A 19,569-nucleotide genomic window follows, 5' to 3' on the forward strand; every position below is an offset into this window, starting at 1 on the left:
CAGGCAGGGCTAGCACGCACAGAGCCACATCAAAGGAGAGCCGAATCAACATGCGTGGAAGAGAATGTGCAAGTCATGGATCCATGCCAGGTTGGCCAAAGGCTTAAGCTGCCTCACTCACTCACTCACAATTCATAGTGCCCATCCAAGACGCCTCACCTTCCTACGTCCTCGAGGGTTACTTCAGTCATTCTTTGTGGAATCTACATGGAGTCTCCACAACAGTCTAAAAGAAGGCATCGAAGACATGGCGTGCAAGTAGTAGAGACCTGGTGTGGGAATAATGTATATAGACAATGCACAACGTTAATTAAAGGTTGGGAATATCAAGTGCAAGACTCTAAATATGAGGAAGGAAGCACCATTTTTTGACAGTTGCTCTTTCTGCGCGGGGAAAATGTTGCTTTTCGCACTAGTCCTCATTTGGCCACAACTCCATATCGATAAGAATCCCAGACTTTTTTTCTCGGTCGCAGTGAGACCCTGCTTCAGAAACTGATCTTTTTGATTCTCTCTCGTTTTCCATTTGAGCACCACCTTGATGGTAACCCCACAACTAGCTGTCATGGCATGCTGAGGCTATCCTTGACACATCTATCACTGCGCGCGTCGTCCTAGGCAAACAGCCGTGATAATTTACGGTACACAACTTCAATGCCTACCATGACTTCCACGATGACTTCCACCACGCAAACCAGTACCAAATGGTCGGTAGAATACGACACAGTTCGCCGTCAAAAACTCTTCAAGAATACCCCAAAAGATCGAAGTGCTTTTCCAGCCCTCAAAGCCGCCGTGAAACCGCACATCGAATCGTTCAATGCTCTTTTCGACCAGAATCTCATTGACCACGCTTTGAAAGATATTGGCACCTACACGACAACCGATGGCAGTCCACGAGATACAACTAGAGCCGGCCACCGAAACAAGCTCGATCTCAAAGTCACAGAAATCTTACTCGAAAAGCCAGTCCTACCCTCTTCCAACAAATACAGCGTTCACAACCGAAACATCTACCCCTCCGAATGTCGAGAACGCCATTCCACATATCGAGGCAAACTAAGAGCAAGATTACAATACAGAATCAATAATGGAGAATGGAAAGAATCCATCCGGGAGCTCGGACAGATGCCCATCATGCTTCGATCCAGCAAGTGCCATCTCGAGAAATCCTCTCCCGCAGACATGGTCCGACACAAGGAAGAAGCCGAAGAACTGGGGGGTTATTTCATCGTCAACGGTAATGAGAAACTCATCCGCATGTTAATCGTCTCTCGGAGAAACTATCCCATGGCCATTGCACGCAACACCTTCACCGGGAGAGGTCCCACTTTCTCAAAGTACGGCATGCAGATTCGATGCGTCAGACCGGATCAGACATCGCAAACCAACGTCCTTCACTACCTCACTGATGGAAATGTGACGTTCCGCTTTTCCTGGCGCAAGAACGAATATCTGGTCCCCGTCGTCATGATACTCAAGGCCCTAATCGAGACCAACGATAAGGAGATTGCCGAAGGCATCATTGGAGTCTCAGCAACTTCTTCTGCACCAAGTTCTTTCGTGGCCGACCGAACCGAGCTTCTTCTCCGCACATACAAAGCCTACAACCTGAAAACACGATCCCAGACTTTGGCATACTTGGGAGAGAAATTCCGTCCCGTCCTGCTCTGTCCGATGACAATGACGGATGAGCAAGTCGGCGAGGAATTCTTGAGGAGAATCGTGTTACCTCATCTCGGGAACTACGACGTGACTCCAGCTCAGAACAACGACAAATTCCAGCTGATCCTCTTCATGATCCGAAAACTATACTCCCTCGCAGCTGGCGATTGCACCTTGGACAATCCTGACGCAGTGTCAAATCAAGAAGTCCTACTCGGCGGGTTTCTGTATGGAATGCTCCTCAAAGAAAACATATATGAATGGCTCGTGTCCATCGGCGCCGCCGCCAGAGACTATCTGAGGATGAAAGGAGGCGGACAATTTTCCGATCCCAGCTTCGAAACCGACTTTCTCACCAGGATTGTTCGCCGCACCAACGAGAACATCGCCGGAAAATTGGAATATTTCCTATCCACCGGAAATCTAGTCAGTCAGACTGGTCTCGATTTATCCCAGGTTTCAGGTTTCACCATTGTGGCCGAAAAGATCAATTTCTACCGATTCATCAGCCATTTCCGGTGTATCCATAGAGGTTCATTCTTTGCACAACTGAAAACAACGACGGTGAGAAAACTATTACCCGAAAGTTGGGGTTTCCTCTGTCCCGTCCACACGCCCGATGGATCGCCTTGCGGTCTGTTGAATCACCTGGCACATCAATGTCAGATCCAAATCAAGAAAATCGACACCAGAGGTCTGGAAAAGGCCATTCTGGAACTAGGACTCTCCCCCGTGCCTTCCATGGAGCTCGAACAGAGTCTCTCATTACAACTCGACGGCCGAATTCTCGGCTACTGTTCAGTGCAGCGAGCCCGAGAAATCGCACAGTTGTTGAGACACTGGAAAGTCCGAGGCGAGAAACAGATCCCCGTGGAACTTGAAATCGGGATGATTCCCACCTCCAACGGCGGTCTCTACCCGGGTCTCTATCTCTTCACCGACCCGTCTCGAATGCTTCGACCGGTCAAGTACATTCCCGAGGATAAACTCGATTATGTGGGTCCGTTTGAACAACAATACATGAATGTGGCGTGTGTGGAAGCAGACATCATCCCCAATTTGACGACTCACATCGAATACAAGCCCACGAATATCTTGTCCATCTTGGCCAACATGACGCCGTTCTCGGATTTCAATCAATCGCCAAGAAACATGTATCAGTGTCAGATGAGTAAACAGGCCATGGGAACCCCGTCGTCGAACATGATGTGTCGAACCGACAATAAAGCATATCTCTTGCAGACGGGCCAGACACCCGTGGTGCGTCCGCCTCTGTACAATGAATATGGGCTGGATAACTTTCCTAACGGTATGAATGCCGTGGTGGCGGTTATTTCGTATACTGGTTACGACATGGACGACGCCATGATCATCAACAAGTCTTCTCACGAACGTGGTTTTGGCGACGGTGTCATCTACAAGACAAAGGTGTACGAATTGAGCGAGAGATCGAGGTCTAGCAGATCCAAGACGGAAATTAAATCGCTGTTTGGCTTTGCTGAGGGCGATCCAAACATCCCTGCTGACACCCTCAAGACCCTCGACAGTGATGGTCTTCCAGCCGTGGGTGCCAAGGTCGGCGAAGGTTCGGTGGTTTTGGCTCACCACAGTGTCATGTTTGACCCATCTGAAGGCAAGTTGAAGAATCTGGATGGGAAGACGAGTTATTTCAAATACAAGGACACGGAAGAAGCGTATATTGACCAGATTCGGTTGATCGGCTCCGAATCTGGCGATCAACCATGTCAGGCTGTCAGTATCAAGTATCGAATCCCCCGACGACCGATCATTGGTGACAAATTCTCGTCACGACACGGGCAGAAAGGTGTTTGTTCGATGCTTTGGCCAAGTGAGAGCATGCCGTTCAGCGAGACAGGGATCCAACCAGACGTCATCATCAATCCACACGCCTTCCCTTCGCGTATGACGATCGGTATGTTCGTGGAGTCGTTAGCGGGTAAATCGGGCGCTCTCCACGGTCTGGCTCAGGATTGCACGCCATTCTCCTTTGATGAGACCAACACGGCGGGCGATTTCTTCGGCGAGCAGCTACGCCAAGCTGGTTACAACTTTTACGGCAACGAGCCCATGTACAGCGGCATCACGGGGCAACCGTTTGCAGCCGACATCTATCTCGGCGTCGTGTACTACCAGAGACTAAGACACATGGTGAGCGACAAGTTCCAAGTACGAACGACTGGTCCGGTCAACAACTTGCACGGCCAACCCATCAAGGGTCGAAGCAAGGGTGGTGGTATCCGTGTCGGTGAGATGGAGCGCGACTCCCTCATTGCTCACGGATGTGCGTATCTCCTGCAGGACCGTCTCATGGACTGCAGTGACAAACAGCGAGCTTGGGTGTGTCGCTCGTGCGGCAGCTTCTTGAGCACCATGATGGTTCCGAATCAATTCACTGCCGGTAAGCGAGGTGGACGAGTCGAGCCCAGCGGCATGGTGCGTTGCCGAGCGTGTGCGCGACCTGCACAGTTTGAAGACAGCAAGATGGTTGTGTGGGAGGACGGCTCCGGCCGAAAATACGTCGGAGGCGATAACACCACCATCGTCAATGTGCCTGGTGTGCTAAGATATCTTGACGTCGAACTGGCGGCCATGGGGGTGCGGACGACATTCCAGATCGAAGCGTAATGATGCGGGCTGGTGTACACAAGAAAAGAGATAGTAAAATGATGATCAAAGACCAAATCGCTTCCTTTTACTTTTCACATGGTGACCACTTCATCCGCCACTCGGCTCCGGCGGGTCCTACTGACCTTTTTCGAACTGTGTCTTTGTTCCGGATCTGGAGTGATCATTCCCAACCTGACAGCCCAATCATCCCTCCCCAGTTCAACGATGAGCTCATTCGCAAGATCTAATCTCCGTTGATACTTCTTGACCGCTACCGGCACGAGTCTACGACCGTGCATGATGGCATCTGTGGTACGGTAGTTAGACCAGGCGAGGGCCGCATGACCCAGTAGGGCCGCGAGCACGAGGACGTACTGGGCGGCGGTGTCGGTAGCGTTAGCCATAACCACGACGGCGAAATAGACAAACAAACTAGCCAACCAATCGCTGACATCGAGCCAGAGCGGACCGTCCGCATCGTCCTGCAGCCAGGTGCCTGAGGTGACAGCCTTCAGATCATCCACCAGACCGCGCATTCTGACCCACCTGTCTCTCGAGAGAAGCACAAGCAGATCGCCCATGACGCCCGGCTCGGCCGCACCATGCCAGGTAGGAACCATTCTCGCACGGAGGACCATGATGGTGAGGAAGCGCGATACCAGTAGAATCACCATAGCCGCCAGCACGAACACGTCCCAGGATTCCGCCAGCAGCACCTGGTATCCGACGGCGGCCGCCGCTGGGATATAAGCCGCTACCCTTGGTACTCCAGAAGGAGGGCCAGGTTGACCAGCAGAAGCAGCGCCGTCGCTACTCACCACATCGACCGTCACACAACACCCAGGGCGACCAATGCGCTGCAAGAACATGACGGTAGCCTGGTTCTCGACGCGAAAGACATATCCTGTTGTCATCGCCGCCACGGCTGGGTACTCGGCGGCATTTAGGTCCGTGACCTGTAGTCGAGTCTGCATCCCCAAGCTTAGGAGAAACACCTCCATGTACCCTGGCCGGCCGCGCAAGGCTGCACGGGTGTACAGTGGGGGAACGGTCGATGACGGTGTTGCCAGCAGCAGCATCGGCAGCAGTGGAAGAGACATGGGCAGAGTCATGGGATCGAGGACGTGAATATAAACGAATGAATTGATGACTGGTGTGTAGATGTAAAGATAGAGAAAAGTGGTGAGGGAAGCAAGGCTGTGGTATATGCGAGTAGGTGTGAAAGGTGGATTGCTCCTGCCGCGACTCCACAACAACACCCTTTGCTCTTGCACCAAAAGATGTTTGAATATCAAAATCTGCCACAGCGTGGGCAGAGGATATAATTACAAGAGAATATAACAAGTAAATAGTTCTAGTAAAGGTTTGTATGATCGTATGCTACTAAGTAAGGTGTAAAGAGAGTGATATGGAGTTACACCTGAGGGGCTCCACAACAGCTCCAGGCCCACCACCACGAGGCTGACGCATCTCGCCCGCTGCCGCCATCCGCCCGTGCCACCCGAGATCTAAACGTCTCGAAAATAGTCTTTCCCCAGTACATTTACAATTGCGCACTGTATCTGGACGAAAAACTTCCTAGATGAAATCTCGTTCAGCATTCTAGACGTCAAGCCGTTGACGATGTATCCATATGTGAGTGGATGGTGCAATGCTTTCGTATAGTCTCAGAGGTACAGACGAGAGAAATCTAATCTTTCGCTAAAGAACAGGAGCTAACATATCGGTATCCTCCATCAATCCTCCATCCTCTATCCCTATCATATTTCTTTCCTCATTTCCATTGTGGACAAGAAGTTTGCTGACACGTGATCTAACAAACCGCCACCTGCAGTTCCCGGAGACTGTCAGGTACCTGCCACATTGCCTGATAGCCTGATAGGCTGCCGAAGCGCCCTGCGGCTGAAATCTGGCGAAGTACGCGAGATCATCATTTCTAACCATGCGACAGCCTCACCATCTATCTACGAATGTGCCAGCATAGTAATCGTTGTCATCGATAACAAGCACCGCGGTTGCTGCTACCGACTGCTGACTGTTCGCCCTTCGTTTCTTGTATTCCTCTCCTGATATACTCGAAGTCACATTGACAAACAGTGCAATCTCTCAGCCATCCCGTCCTTTCAGCATACCAATTGTCCAAAGCCTCAAGCATTTCATCCTCCAAGTTTTTCCAAACACCATCACCTCTATAACACCTTAATCCTCATCTCCTCCATGTTGGCATATAATGAAAGATGGAAAATAATTAGTCACCGAGAGTGGCAGTGCTCCGAATGCTCCGAATGGAACAGTATCACCTATAATTCGACTGAATGCTCAACTCCTTTGTGCAATGGTTATCGTCGCAATGCCAAAAAAGTCCGAACCCTCGGTCCGCCCCCAAGGATGACTCTTGACAGGCATGCCACTAGCGACCACCCAAAAGCACCGGCGTCTATACTGGCTAGCACCTCTAAATATAGAATTCTTGAGAGCGCCTTGACAGAGGTGTCGAACGAAGGGGTAACGGGTCATACGGCCTCAAATCTCTCGATGGCCGAGTCAGTGACGGCGGCGCAATCTCTCGGCACCGATGCAAAGATGGCTCTGACTAATTTGTTCGCCACTTTACTAACGAGAGAGCTGCTATCTTGCGCAGTGGATCCTGATGTCGATATAGGGTCGTTGTTAGAAACTATGCCCACCTTACTAAGGAATTTCTCGGCCGATTTAAGGGTCGAGCAGACTCAGTCCGACGCCTTCTTTCGGCGGTCAACGGCTGCTTTTGTGCGCCTAAATCGATTGTAAGTCTACAGTGTCCCTCCAGTCGGGCTTCTTTGAGAGGGTCCGATGACTTCCTCAGCTGACAGGTCGTGTTAAGCCAGATTAGCCGCAAATTTGCAGATAGTTTTCAAGCTCGTATGGACCTGGCGATAGCTGAGACAACCAGAAGCAATCAGGACGACAAACCGACTATCCCGGAGAAGATCAAATTACCTTCGAACTATGATCCTAGCGGGGAGTCTGAATCTGACTGCGCGCTGGATGTCGATAACAACGTCGATAGCTATGTCGAAACCCACCCAGATGAGGCTCGCAGACATGTCGAAGAGAGCACCTCATTTCGACTAATGGTGGAGAAGGCCAAAGCCGTATTTAAGCTGACGAGTTCGTCGCGGACTACGATGAAGGACGTTCGCCTGCAGGTTGACAAGGCGCTCAGAGCACCTACAGGCAGGCTATCATCCTCTCGCATAAACATCGAATGTCATATCTCTTGGGACCCGGCTCAGTTCCTGATAGATCAGTTTGATAATCCAACGGAGGCCAGTCTTTGCGACGTCATGACCATAACTTCATCAAACGAAGAATTTCAAGCCGCGACATGCTTGGAATACGTCCGCCAGGTATGGCCTATCACCGGAGAGGAGCTGCTCCTGTCATTGCAGGACTATGTCCACAATCAATTACTTCAAATGCCCAGGTCTATTCCGCCCTTGTCAGGTGAGGCCCATTTCTATTGCTAATCGTCATTGCTCTCTCCTAATATCATCAAACGGGTCGGACCATGCGGACGTGCTTTCTAACATGACATAGTGAAACTCTCCAATGGTACTCATGTCAAGATTGTCCTCTGCAAAGGCCGCCTCTTCGCCGAATGCGATGGACTCGGCCATGCTGTTGCAGAAGTAATTGAAGAGCTTGCATGGCTTGGAGCTGCCTGTCGTGAACATTCTGTAGCAGATCAGCTTGGCATGTGTTTCATTGATGTCCAATATCTGAGTTCCGTTGAGCCACATATTGCAGTCACATACAGCCTCAAGGACTTGAAGCCAGCCACAGGTCATGCAACTGACTCGTCTTGCTGGCACGCATTATTTCGAAATTCGGTGGTTGTTCAGGGATACCCGATAAAACGTCGAACCCAGAACCAACAGGGCCTCGAAATGCCGATGGAGTTGATGCTTGGGCTTGGGCTTACAGACACCGTCACCGTGTACAACCGTGGCCTTGTCATCGATGGCTTGCAATCCATGTTTGTGCCGGTTGGGAGGACGAAAGACTCAATTCAATGGCACTACATACATAGCGAGCTGGACGAGTGCATAATGTATAGTCGGGCTGATGAGGTTTGTCCAGACAGGCTTCGTGAAGATCGCCTAGACGAATCGGCCCTTGGGATCGGTCGTAACTTTGTGGGATGGACAACCAAAGCCGAGCTTCTATTTGGTAATCTCGATGGCTGTTCCTAAGTCATATGTGATGCTAATAATTCTGGTGTACTAGGAAGCGACAAGATCAATTACAAAAACATCCGACCCTCACACCTCGACCGCTGTGGACCGGGATATGCTTTGGAAAAGGCCTCCATCACCGCTGGAAAATTTCTGATGCTTGGAGTTACAATTGTCCCGGGCCAGAAGGACAAAGCGTCACACCATGATCTGAGCAGCTCATACAAGCTGATGATTGGCTGTGCGGCTCGGAGAAACGTGATCTTATACGACGCACAAGATCAACTAGGTTGGCTGACAGACGCTGCAAGCGCACTACTTCACCTATCTCGTGCCCAGCTCTCACTCGACATCCTGGAGGGAGTCGAGCTGCAACAGTACCGTTCGCCAGATCCCTCGTTCATCGGAAATGCCTGTATAAAGGCCCTACTGGACAACACTAATCGCACGCTGGAGATTGACCGACAGTATATCGGAACAACCGAAGAACGAATACTTGTCAACGGAAAGTGGGAGACCAAAACCGTGGTGCGATACCGAACGATATACTTCGAAGATATGGTCAAAGACAACTGGAAGATTCTCAACCAGATCTTCTCCTACTCCGATTCGCATACTGGGATCGAGCTCCCCACATCAATACGAAAGCATATCGAGGGGTTTGACTTCGATGACATCGTGCACTCTGCCCAACAAATGTTTCCACTTGCCACACCTTTAGACCGGCAGCGAGGTGCTTGGCTCGACTTCGCCAGAAAGATCAATGCAATCACCTTGTTCGGGACTGGCTTTGGAGATCTCATCATTCCTGCTGCTGGTAGCAATAAGCTTTGTGATTACTGGAGTCTCGTGCCTAAGAGCCTCGACTACCTCGTTGTCAGCGTTGCTCATCTGGAGCGGCTAAGAAATGCTCAATCCACCAGTCAAGAATGCCATTCTGAGAATATCGAGCTGGGCAAAGGCATCTACTGGCATCGCGGAGATCGACTCTTCGAGCACTGCGATGGATGCACAACCTCCCAGCCGTGTGACCGGGCACAAAAGGTAAATGCACGGATACCTGGACGTGAAGGTTGTATGGGTTTCCCAACAGACAACCCGGCCGGCGCAGTAATTTTTGGACATATGGCGCACAAGCGTCTTTGGAGTAGCAAAGACGAGTTACATGCCAGGCCAACCCCCCAGTCACGATCGCATTTCGAACAGACTGATGTCGCTTTCTCAGACAGTGGCATCGGCGCCAGCATAGCAGATGCGTCGTCTTTCACAGACCCGCGATTTCACGACTCCGAGACTGTCGCTGTGCCAGCATCTTGGGGCCGAATGATACACCAGAGCAATAGCAGAGATGAACAGCCTGAGTCTGGACGAACCGTGGATCATAAGGACTCTCAAATGCACAGCCAGACTGGCCGGCTTTTAATCCTGTGCAAAACAGGCTTTAGAAGACGCCTTTCACGGCCGAATCGTTGACGTCGAGGCAGTGTCATTCCTAGGCCATGGACAATCACTATTTTCGATGATTGAATTGGCACTGCTCAAGCCTACTGTACAAGTTGGTGTTACTTTGATGAAGGAGAATGTGATGGTGTCAGGTGAGACGCGTTATCTACGATTGATGAAGTTGCGAGAGATACGCCACGTGGCCGTAGCAATGTAATCCATCGAACTGTGGCTATATTTTAACATCCTACGGAGTATGCGGTGTACACATACCTACATATACACACATATGTACATATCTAAGTGGGCGGTTTTGGCCGGGTCACGCGGCATGCCTACCAACGATCAAGAGATCCAGAGATGAAACAAAGCAAAAGTCCTCATTTCTGTATATTCCGGCTAAAAGGACAAGGAAAGATATCTCTACCCTTCATCACCATGCGTATCCTTTGTCTCATCACCATCACTGTCTTCACCATCAATTTCCACTCTGGCCAAATCATCCTTCGGATCATGCTGCCCCGAGCCAGGTTTAATGGGAATTTTCGTCGCCTCGATCCCACCACTGGTGACAAACAAGAATGTTTCACATGGGAAATTGTCCACATGATTGAAGAAATTCCCAAACACATTCTCCTTCTCCTCGTCACGGTACATGCGCTCGTAGATCTGTTCCTGTTTGAACTTGTCCATTTCATCCTTGTATTTGTCGAATCCAATAGGATCACGATTCAGTTCGTTCTGCGCACGTTTATTGTAGCTATCAAAGACGGGTCGTTCGAGAAGAAGACCCAGACTAGGTGCTTTAGGAATCGATAGGGTGTCGTGACCAAGACTTTCAGTAAGGCGTTTCGGATCACATCCGCATCGTACGATCAATGCGACCATGCCGACCATTTTGCGGATCTGGTGCATCATGAATGATTGCCCGTGGACTTTCATGCTGACCCATTCGGTGCCGTTGATGAGAATGGGGGTTTTGTTGAGGTTGAAGGATTTGATTACTCGTTTGGCAGAGGGATCTCGTGCTGATTTCTGGATGGTGAAATTGTGGAAGTTGCGTGTTCCGAGGAAGAGGTTGAGGGTTTCTTGGATTCGGTTTAGTCGTTGCTCCGGGATGCGGTATGCTCGTTTGGCGGTGATATACGCCTGCCGGAGTCGTTTGCTGGCTTCGCTGATGAGAAGAGATCGCGCGTGGGATTCGGGGTCTTTGCTCGTGTCGGATTCAGCATTTGATGGACCGGCATGCGATTGAGGTTGAGAGGATTCTTGACCCAGGTCTTTGTTCGCCTTGGCAACGACATCTTCGGCTTCATTTTCATCGACTCCATTGGGTTTGCCTTGGTCTGTTTCTTCGCCCTTCAAATACAGGGCCTTTTTTAAGATGCCTCTGATATCCTCGTCATACTCGTCTAGGATCGGCTTGATAATCTCCTGATCGACCTTCTCCCAATATCCTTGCACCTCTGCCTGTCTTTCTCGGTATGCCTCTAGATCGTTCTTCTTTTCTGCCCACTCCTCGAGTCTTTTGCCGAGGAAACTGCTGGGATGAGGAGGTAAGAAGCTATGCGTGGGGATAAGATATTCGTAGATTCGAGAATCAACGGTTTGGTATGCACTGAAGCTATTGTTGGTTCTCTCATAACCCCAGACTCGAATTTGAGGAACTAAAGCGTCGTTGATCTTCTTGACCACGTCTTCGTCTTCGACGATGAGCTTGAGGGAGATGACGTTGCCGGCAGCGTGAACGCCTTTATCAGTTCGGGCACATCGGACGAAGGAAGATTTCTTAGGGTCGTCGGCATTGTTCTTGGAAATGGCACCAGCCTCAACAAATGCTTTGAACAGGTCGCCTTCGATGGTTTTGTGGTCGTGAGTGCTGCGTCAGGGTTAGGACGAGACCAAAGCAGATGGTGTTGGGTGTCTTACAATTGCATGCCACGATATCCTGTCCCGGCGTATCCGATCATGACAGCAACTTTCTTCTTCGGTCGGCGTTCTTCGCTGGCCAGGACATCGTCGCTAAACTTTGTCGCATAGATGGGTAGTTCAGTCTCGCCCTTGTCGACTCTCTGCCTCTTAGACGCTTGTTCCATGTCATTGCGCTGCCTCTTGTCTACTTTGGTCTTACTTAGCGGGTCAGTCCTGCCCGGCCTTTAAGCGGATAGTCAAGGTGACTTACGCCCATTCTTTCCTCCCCATATCACGCTTCTTGCCTGGACGATCCCCTCGACCGTTTCGGTTGTTTCCTTTTTGAAACGGTTTTGTATCTGACTTCTGAGAGTGAGGTCCACTTCCTCCCTGGTCAGAGGTCTCGGTTGGGGTGGTTTGGGGAAGAGAAGAGCTGGCGACAGACGGCCTTTCTTGGTCCATCTTGTATGTTGACGCTGTAGAACGGGGGGTTTCAGGCAAGTTTGGAGGATACAACGGTGGTTCATGGGCCAAAGACTGGGAGTCTCCGTGTGAATGCCTGGTTGGTAAGGGTCAGGTTGTGTGTGAGACTTTTTAATGCTGTGTCTACACTCAAATTGACGAGTCCTTGGATTTTCCAATTCTCCAACTCTCGAGGTTGATTTTGGAGGAAGTATGATCCCCCGCAAGACTTGGCGACATTTGAAGCAGATGTGCTCCGTAGTATATAGACAACGGTGAAACTCAAGGCTATCCGTGGTACTCCGTATGCACGTATCTTAGTGAGTGGAGAGTGGACCAAAGAGAAACTTTGCTATCTTCAGTGTACACTAGCGCAGAGCTACGCTATATACAAGAAGCTTAGCATCACGTGAGGTCACGTCGAGCTCGGCGTTTCTTGCGGCGACCTTATCTCGGGCATTGACAATTGTGTCGTTAGCGCTACTCATCATCAAGGTTCAGTATATCATGCTTTCTCGAGTGACTTGGGTTCCCGACGAGTTCGATGGTGCTGTTGGCTGGTTGCTTCAGCCAGAGGACTCAGCAAGTGGACTGCCTGAGACCGCCTGAGACGCGCTTCAAGTGTCCATACTCCCGTATCTGGCTTCGCGGATTCTCCAATTTGACTCAAGCACGGCGCCAGACTGAGGTTCCTTCGTCAGATCCTCGCATGGATGGCCGATCTACTTGCCTGGTGGCACTTCAATGGACTATAGCCTTGGAGAGTCATCAGATCGACTCGGTCCCTAAGTTTTCTTTCAGTACTGGCTTTGTACTGAGGACGCGTCCTGGGTCTGCCACATCGCACAAGGAGGAACGAATGGCGAGGTAATCACGTGCAGCGGACCTTATCGCACACCTCATGACAGTCTCCATCGGCCAACTACCCATCTAAGGTAGGTAGAAATCCACGGACCGCTCCACCGCTCTGATATCCAAACCTTGGTACAACCTTGTCTGTTCACGTGCACAAGGCGAAGACACCCCTCGAGTCAGGCTGAATAGCACACATCTCGCTCCGATCAGGCCGCTCAGAATCTCCCGTCTCTAGCGAGCACGCTATTGACACTCGAGTGGCTCTCTCCGGACGGCGCCATGCCGTCTCCTAATGCCCTCTCATACGGGGATGACTCGACCAGACTTGTCTCTTTATACGTCTTGGATGGAGCCAAGCAATGCCGGACGAGGTGCGATGGGCTCTCTGATCTTGTCCTCGACAACTGGGACGGTGCTTCGGCGTAACCAGAATGGGGCTGGAACTCTACTCTGGAGTGACAGGTGGCCGCCTCTCCACTCTCTCCACACCCCCTTCATCGTCTATGGCTCCGCGGTTTGGACGGACCAAAGACTTCAGGCACCCTGCTAGCTTCGGTCGTGAACTTCTTCTCTGACTACCTTGTCTTCACCACCACCTTAGACGTCTTTCCACCAGACCTTCGGACTCCGCGACCATGAGAGGCGGCATCAGACGGACACGTACGGGGTGTGCGAGGTGCAAAGAGAGGAAAGTAGGGACACCCTTCCCCCGATCTCGCTGGCTCTTCTGCTGATCTACCGCCCTCAGCTCAAATGTGACGAGACCCGTCCAGGCTGCATGCGGTGCGAAAAGAGGAACTTCGTCTGCCCGGGCTATGGGGCAAACAGCGTCAACAGTGAGATTCTCACTTACGACGATTTCAACCTGGTGGGCAGAGGGTTAACCGAGGCTTCGACGAGCTTTTCTGACGCCACGGGCTCGGGGCCGTGGTCGAACGCAGGCTTTGGAAAGATGTCCCCACGGTCGCCCTCGCCCTCTCTCGAGGACTACAACGCCAGCGACATGATAACCAGCGCGGATCGTGCTCTGTTTGCTTTCATGACCCTGTCGCCACTTCAACAAGACTCGTCGAATTCATGGCCGGCCACGAGCTATCCGCACCTCCTGAGTGAGCCCCTCCCTACGACCTGCAGCGACTCCATCGCCCATTACAGTCCCGAGCTCGCCACCAGCAACCCCGAGCAGAGCTTAGTGACATACCAACCGGGAAGCCGGGTTGACACAACCCTCGAAGGCGTGTCTAACACGTCGCGAAAGGAGAACGACGGCCAGCAGCGAAACGTCCATAACACGCCCCAAGTCTGCACCAGAATCACCAACAACTATAGCTCCATGCTGGCCGAATTCTACTTCAAGGAGGTCGCTGGGCTCTTTTCATGCTACGACAGCCAGTTGAACCCCTTTCGGACCACGGTGTCGAAACTCTGGCAGTCGTCCACTCCGGTCTTCTACGTGGTCCAGAGTATGGCAGCGGCCTGCCTGTCGGACGTGTTCCCTAAGCTGCACGCCACCGGCGCCCTAATGCGTGATCGGGCGGCGGCCTGTGTCGAAGCTGACATCCGAGACTCCAAGATCGATACGGGCACCTTGCTGACCCTGATCATGCTAGGCTTGTCCGCCAGCTGGCATCGGGCCGGGGACCTGGGCCAGGAGGAGTTCAAACACGCCCACACCATCCTGACAGAGATCAAGTCGGGCAAGAACGCCTCGATTCTCGAGCACGGCAACACGCGTAACCTACAGTTCTTCCAGGAGGCCATGATCTATTGGGAAATGCTGCTCTCGTACGTGAGCGACGTGTCGACTTCGGCACCGCCGTCGACGGACCCGGTGCATGGCCCCGCGCCGCCCAGCCGCACGGAGGGCAGCGACCCCCCGGAGCCTAACTTCCCTCATCCCTGGACGGGGGTCGGGCGAGAAGTACAGACCCTGGTGTTCGAGGTCGGGCGTCTGGTGAGGCGGGAACGCCATCGCATCCGCAACCGGCCGTATTTTACGTCGCTGGCTGATATTAATAATGGCCGCAAGGCCGTGGAGACCGCCCAGGCGTTGGCGGACCGTCTATGGAATCTCACACTACCGACCGAGGAAACCGTCATCTCTCCAGGGGACGCGCAGACGCCGGTGCAGCACCTACTAACCATCGCTGAGGCATACCGGCTGGCAGGCCTCCTACAGCTATACCGGGTGTTCCCCGACCTCCTGGCTGGGCATAAAGAGGACCTAGAGCAAGACGAGGGCGAGCCTGGGTCGGCGTGGAACATGTCGGAGGAGTTTATCCATAAGAACTTTACTAGCATCGCCCTGGAGATCGTGGACCTGCTAAGGACAATCCCTACTGAATCCCGCACCCGCTGCGTCCAACCGTTTCTGCTGGTGGCCGCGGCGGGAGAACTCCGCGCCGTATCGTGTTCACCGGTCGCGACCCCAACCAGCAGCAGCGGTGGACACGGGGACAAGCCTGACGAGATGATATCGGCCATCCGGGTGTTTGAGGCGCGCAAGTTTATCACGCGCCGGCTGTCCACCTTTGAGCATGTACTGCCAGCCAAGCCCATCCGACAAATGATGGAGATCGTCAACCATACGTGGAGCCAGCTCGATGTAGGATTGGCCAATGTCTACTGGATGGATGTCATGATTGAGAAGGGTTGGGAGACCACTATGGGTTGACTATTGTTACTGTAGAATGGCTAGAGCCCGACTCGCTCATCCGGGGGGTCGAGGACTCGGAAGTAGCAGCATTACCTATAATCCGATACGCCCCTCCACATGGGTGCCCACTGCTCGCTCCTGCTCCATGCTCAACCAGCGGGCCTTTATCTATGAGTCCTCGAAGAATCGTAATCCAGCATGGTGCTGGGATAGAGCCTCGGACAGGGAAGGCTCCAAACCTTACAAAGGACAATGTGGACCAATAAGGGGGAATATCCAAGTCAACACTAAGCCCGCTAATCAAATGGCCGTTGGGCGTAAGGCTTAAAATCAATCCGCAAATCCGAGCTCCTTGGCGCTAAGGTGTATATGTTCATCTTATCGGGGCAGAGCCGAGCAAAGCTCGCATAGATAAGGCAATGGTCTTTTTGAGGGTGTTGCCTTGATTCGTCCGGGGGTTTAGCATGGGACCTTGTCCGGTTCATACAGGCCGCATTCGCCTTCGAGGATGGGGTGAAGATCTGTCTTCTCACCTATCATAGTCTGGACCTAGTCTGCCAATCCGAGGGCCCTTGTGGAGATACCCTTTATTCAGAGACGGGAGAGAAGAGCGGGTGCTTATCACATGTCACTTGGGGCCAGCAAAAGGCCATGTTGTCTCAAGCGCCGCCTCGTCCTCCTCCCCTCAAGAGATACCGTCGGCGGCACATTGAACTGTAAATGCTATAGACTCTGAAACAGACTTGCGGCGTGTCTGCACCGCCGTGATGGCCGAGGGGCCTCGTATCAGCCTCGTATCGAGCATCCGTGGAATAATATTCCGTTAGTCAAGGCCCGCATACCGACCATTGGATGGATAGAGAATTTAGTGGGCCGAGGGGCCACGACCACCGGCTGACCCTCCCTACACCCCCTGAATACTCCATACTCCATTTGAGAGTCAATGAGTAGAAATCGAACTTGACTAGGGTATCCCATTTATCTCGCTGCTTCAAGAAGACTATCTACAGCTACTGAAACGTGTATACCTATGGCTTATCGCTTCAATCATGCTGACAGGCCCGCTTTTTACTCGTTTACTCTCAAATAGTGTGCGGAGTATACGGAATACTATCATCAAGCTACTAGAGTCAAGACATGTTTCGTACAGTAGTCACTGCTCCAATAGTCATGATTCGTGAGTCTCCACCCTCCCACTCCTTCCGGTCACTCTCCAGACGCCGTCGACAAGTATCTTTTGCCCCTCCTCTTGAAGGTTTCAACCAGCCTTTGCCCGGCCAGTCCTATGTCGACCGTGGGATGCCTACTTTTTCCCTATTCAACGTAAGGACCACGGTGTGAATGACCAAGAAGTCGACCCTATCTCCCATGCCCATGGTGCCGCCGCCGTCATCCCCTCATCAGGCGTCCATGCATGAACGCGCACAGGTACCAACAGGACGGATGAAGGAACCATGGGTCACCCCCCCCCTCCTCTCAAGTGCATATCCTGTCTACAGTGCCATCTCCCCTAGTCAGGAGCCAACCAACGTGAAGATAGGCTCGGGTGTCTTGATAGCACCTTGGCGGCGCGCGGAATGCCGCAGGACCCACATGTCATAGGCTTAATCTACTCCGTATGGATGAGTGGTGGTGAGGGGGTGGGGGTGGGAGGGCATACGCTCTCTATGGACAAAAGGGACGATTCATTCATTGATTGGCATTTCCTACGGATATATAAATATGACTATGGAAAAAAGGCTTGGTTGACTAGCCTGGTCGGCCCTGGAAGTGCTTGAGCTCGTCGCTGGCATAGTCGTAGACCTCTTTGCCCTCGAAGAAGGTCTTGAGCACGATGGTGGTGCTGATGTCCTCGGCCTTTTCCAGGTCGCGGTCGAGGATGATGAAGTTGGCCTGCTTGCCAGGGGTGATGCTGCCTTCGCGGGTCTCGCGGCCAGTGGCTTTGGCGCCGTCCATCGTCATGATGCGTAGGATCTCTTCCTTAGTCATCTCCCAGCCCTTGCGGCCCTCGAGCAGGGCCTGCAGGCCGGGGAAGATGTTAGGGGTCTCAGGGGCAAAGACCCAGTCGCTGCCGATGGTGAGCAGGGCCCCCGCGTCTCTCAGGCCCGTGAACGGGTAGACCGACATCGGGTTATGCTCAGGCTGGTAGTCAGCCTCGTGCCAGATGGCCGGGCTCATCTCCGCCGTCACATTGAGCTTCTTATACCGGGCAAAGTCGTCGGCGTGGACATCCATATTATGTGCTAGCTCGTGCCGGGGCCCGTCTGGTCGCCGCGCCCGCATCTCCTCGAAGCAGTCGAGGGCGAACCGCGCGGACCCTTGGCCGCACACGTGTACCTTGCACGTGCGGCCTTCCTTGTCGAATCGCTCAATGGCATCGGCAAAGATGGCTGGGGGCACGAGGATCTTCTTATACTCTGGCTTGCCGGCGTCGTCGAGCGGGCAGTGGGTGAGATGGGGCTCCCACGGCACGCCGTCGAGCCAGAACTTGATGAACATAGGGTTGAAGTGTTTGGTCTGGTAGCGGTACGCCCGGTTAATGCTATTGATCAGCGTCTCCGGCAGCTCCTGGCTGAAGGCGGCGCCCCAGAAGACAACGTGGGCGTCGAGGTTGATGGTCATGAGGCCTAGCTCGTCCACCTTCTTGGCCGCCTCCAGGTATACGGCGTTGGCCGAGGCCTCCTGCACCGCGGTGAAGCCGAAGCGGTTGGCCATCTTGACCCCGTACGTCAGGGCCTCGACGTGCGACTCGGGCGTGCCCTTGGGGATTGACGACCACATGCGCTTGGCCGCGCCCTCGATCAGCTCGCCCGTGATGGTGCCGTCCTCCCGTCGGACATAGTACCCGTCCCACGGGTCCTCGGGGTTCTCCTCGTACCCGGCCGCCTTGAGCGCGGCCGTGTTCGCAAAGATATTATGGGTGGTGTACTCGCGGATCACCACGGGCTGGTCGCCAAACGCGTCGTCGAGGAACTGGCGGTCCGGCTTCTTATTCTTGAAGTTACGCCAGTGGTAGAAGTTGCCGATCAGCCAGTTGCCCACTGTCTCGAGATGCTGGCAGGACGAGGCGTACGACCGCAGTTTACTGACGGTCTCCTCGGGACCAGACTCGAGGCCCAGCTTGGCCTCGAAGAGCTTCTCCTGCGAGGCGACCAGCAAATGACAGTGGGCGTCGTGCATCCCCGGCATCACGAACTGGCCCTTCAAGTCAACCAGCGTGGCCCCCGTCTGCTTAGCTAGCTCCAGCAGCTCGCCTGTCGAGCCGACGGCGCCAAAGTTACCGTCGGCCTCGACCACGAACCCGCCCGCCTTTGGCAGGGCCGCGTCGACCGTGTAGACGTTGCCGTTGACGTAGATAGTTGCCATGGTGTTGCTAAACTTGCGTCGCGTTCTTGTTGAGGGGAGCGTGCGCGTGGCGAGTAGAGCAACCACCGGCCACCGCGCCCGTCTTATAACCCTGGTTCATCCCGTTTCCCCATGTCGGTTCGCAGGATGATAGCGGGACCAATGCCCGGATCGAACGTTCAAGCGTGTGCGCGTCTGTGCTCCGTAATGGGTCTACCCTGAGGGGTTCCTTATCAAGGTTCCTGTATATGTCACCACGCGCATTTCGGAAAGATATGGCCCTGACTACTTAGGCGTGCCAGGGCTGCTAGGCGGGTAGGAAGACCGACGGTGCGACAAGTGGAGTCGAGGATAAACTTTCGGTTAAGCTAGCGGCCAAACTTAAAT

At 53.0% G+C, this 19,569-nt stretch overlaps 5 protein-coding genes across 6 annotated transcripts; 3 read left to right on the plus strand and 2 right to left on the minus strand.

The window, feature by feature from the left end:
* The first annotated feature begins 519 nt into the window (after positions 1-519).
* PV10_06445 (uncharacterized protein) lies at positions 520-4,362 on the plus strand. The gene has a single exon (XM_016371240.1). It carries the CDS (start codon positions 655-657, stop codon positions 4,309-4,311), a length of 3,657 nt encoding a protein of 1,218 aa, XP_016223533.1. The 5' UTR covers positions 520-654; the 3' UTR covers positions 4,312-4,362.
* Positions 4,363-6,828: 2,466 nt separating this feature from the next.
* PV10_06446 (uncharacterized protein) lies at positions 6,829-9,983 on the plus strand (the record flags this gene model as incomplete). The annotated part of the gene is made up of 4 exons (XM_016371241.1): positions 6,829-7,079; positions 7,157-7,779; positions 7,873-8,505; positions 8,563-9,983. The coding sequence occupies 4 exons, from the start codon at positions 6,829-6,831 to the stop codon at positions 9,981-9,983; spliced, it is 2,928 nt and encodes a 975-aa protein (XP_016223534.1).
* A 349-nt stretch (positions 9,984-10,332) lies between these two features.
* Positions 10,333-12,485, minus strand: PV10_06447. Of its 2 annotated transcripts, none has more exons than XM_016371242.1 (3): positions 12,136-12,485; positions 11,883-12,072; positions 10,333-11,832 (listed from the first exon to the last, which is right to left on the minus strand). In XM_016371242.1, exons 1-3 carry the CDS (start codon positions 12,389-12,391, stop codon positions 10,377-10,379), a joined length of 1,902 nt encoding a protein of 633 aa, XP_016223535.1. In that variant the 5' UTR covers positions 12,392-12,485; the 3' UTR covers positions 10,333-10,376. The 2 variants fall into 2 exon arrangements, with proteins under 2 accessions (XP_016223535.1, XP_016223536.1); XM_016371243.1 differs by having other exon boundaries at positions 11,883-12,083.
* Positions 12,486-12,811: 326 nt separating this feature from the next.
* Positions 12,812-15,999, plus strand: PV10_06448 (uncharacterized protein). The gene is made up of 2 exons (XM_016371244.1): positions 12,812-13,873; positions 13,930-15,999. The coding sequence occupies exons 1-2, from the start codon at positions 13,817-13,819 to the stop codon at positions 15,853-15,855; spliced, it is 1,983 nt and encodes a 660-aa protein (XP_016223537.1). The 5' UTR covers positions 12,812-13,816; the 3' UTR covers positions 15,856-15,999.
* Positions 16,000-17,536: 1,537 nt separating this feature from the next.
* PV10_06449 (uncharacterized protein) lies at positions 17,537-19,203 on the minus strand (the record flags this gene model as incomplete). The annotated part of the gene is made up of 1 exon (XM_016371245.1): positions 17,537-19,203. The coding sequence occupies one exon, from the start codon at positions 19,201-19,203 to the stop codon at positions 17,587-17,589; it is 1,617 nt and encodes a 538-aa protein (XP_016223538.1). The 3' UTR covers positions 17,537-17,586.
* Positions 19,204-19,569: the final 366 nt, after the last annotated feature.

The sequence above is a fragment of the Exophiala mesophila genome (assembly GCF_000836275.1).
Source record: "Exophiala mesophila strain CBS 40295 unplaced genomic scaffold supercont1.4, whole genome shotgun sequence".
Taxonomy (NCBI): Eukaryota; Fungi; Ascomycota; class Eurotiomycetes; order Chaetothyriales; family Herpotrichiellaceae; genus Exophiala; species Exophiala mesophila.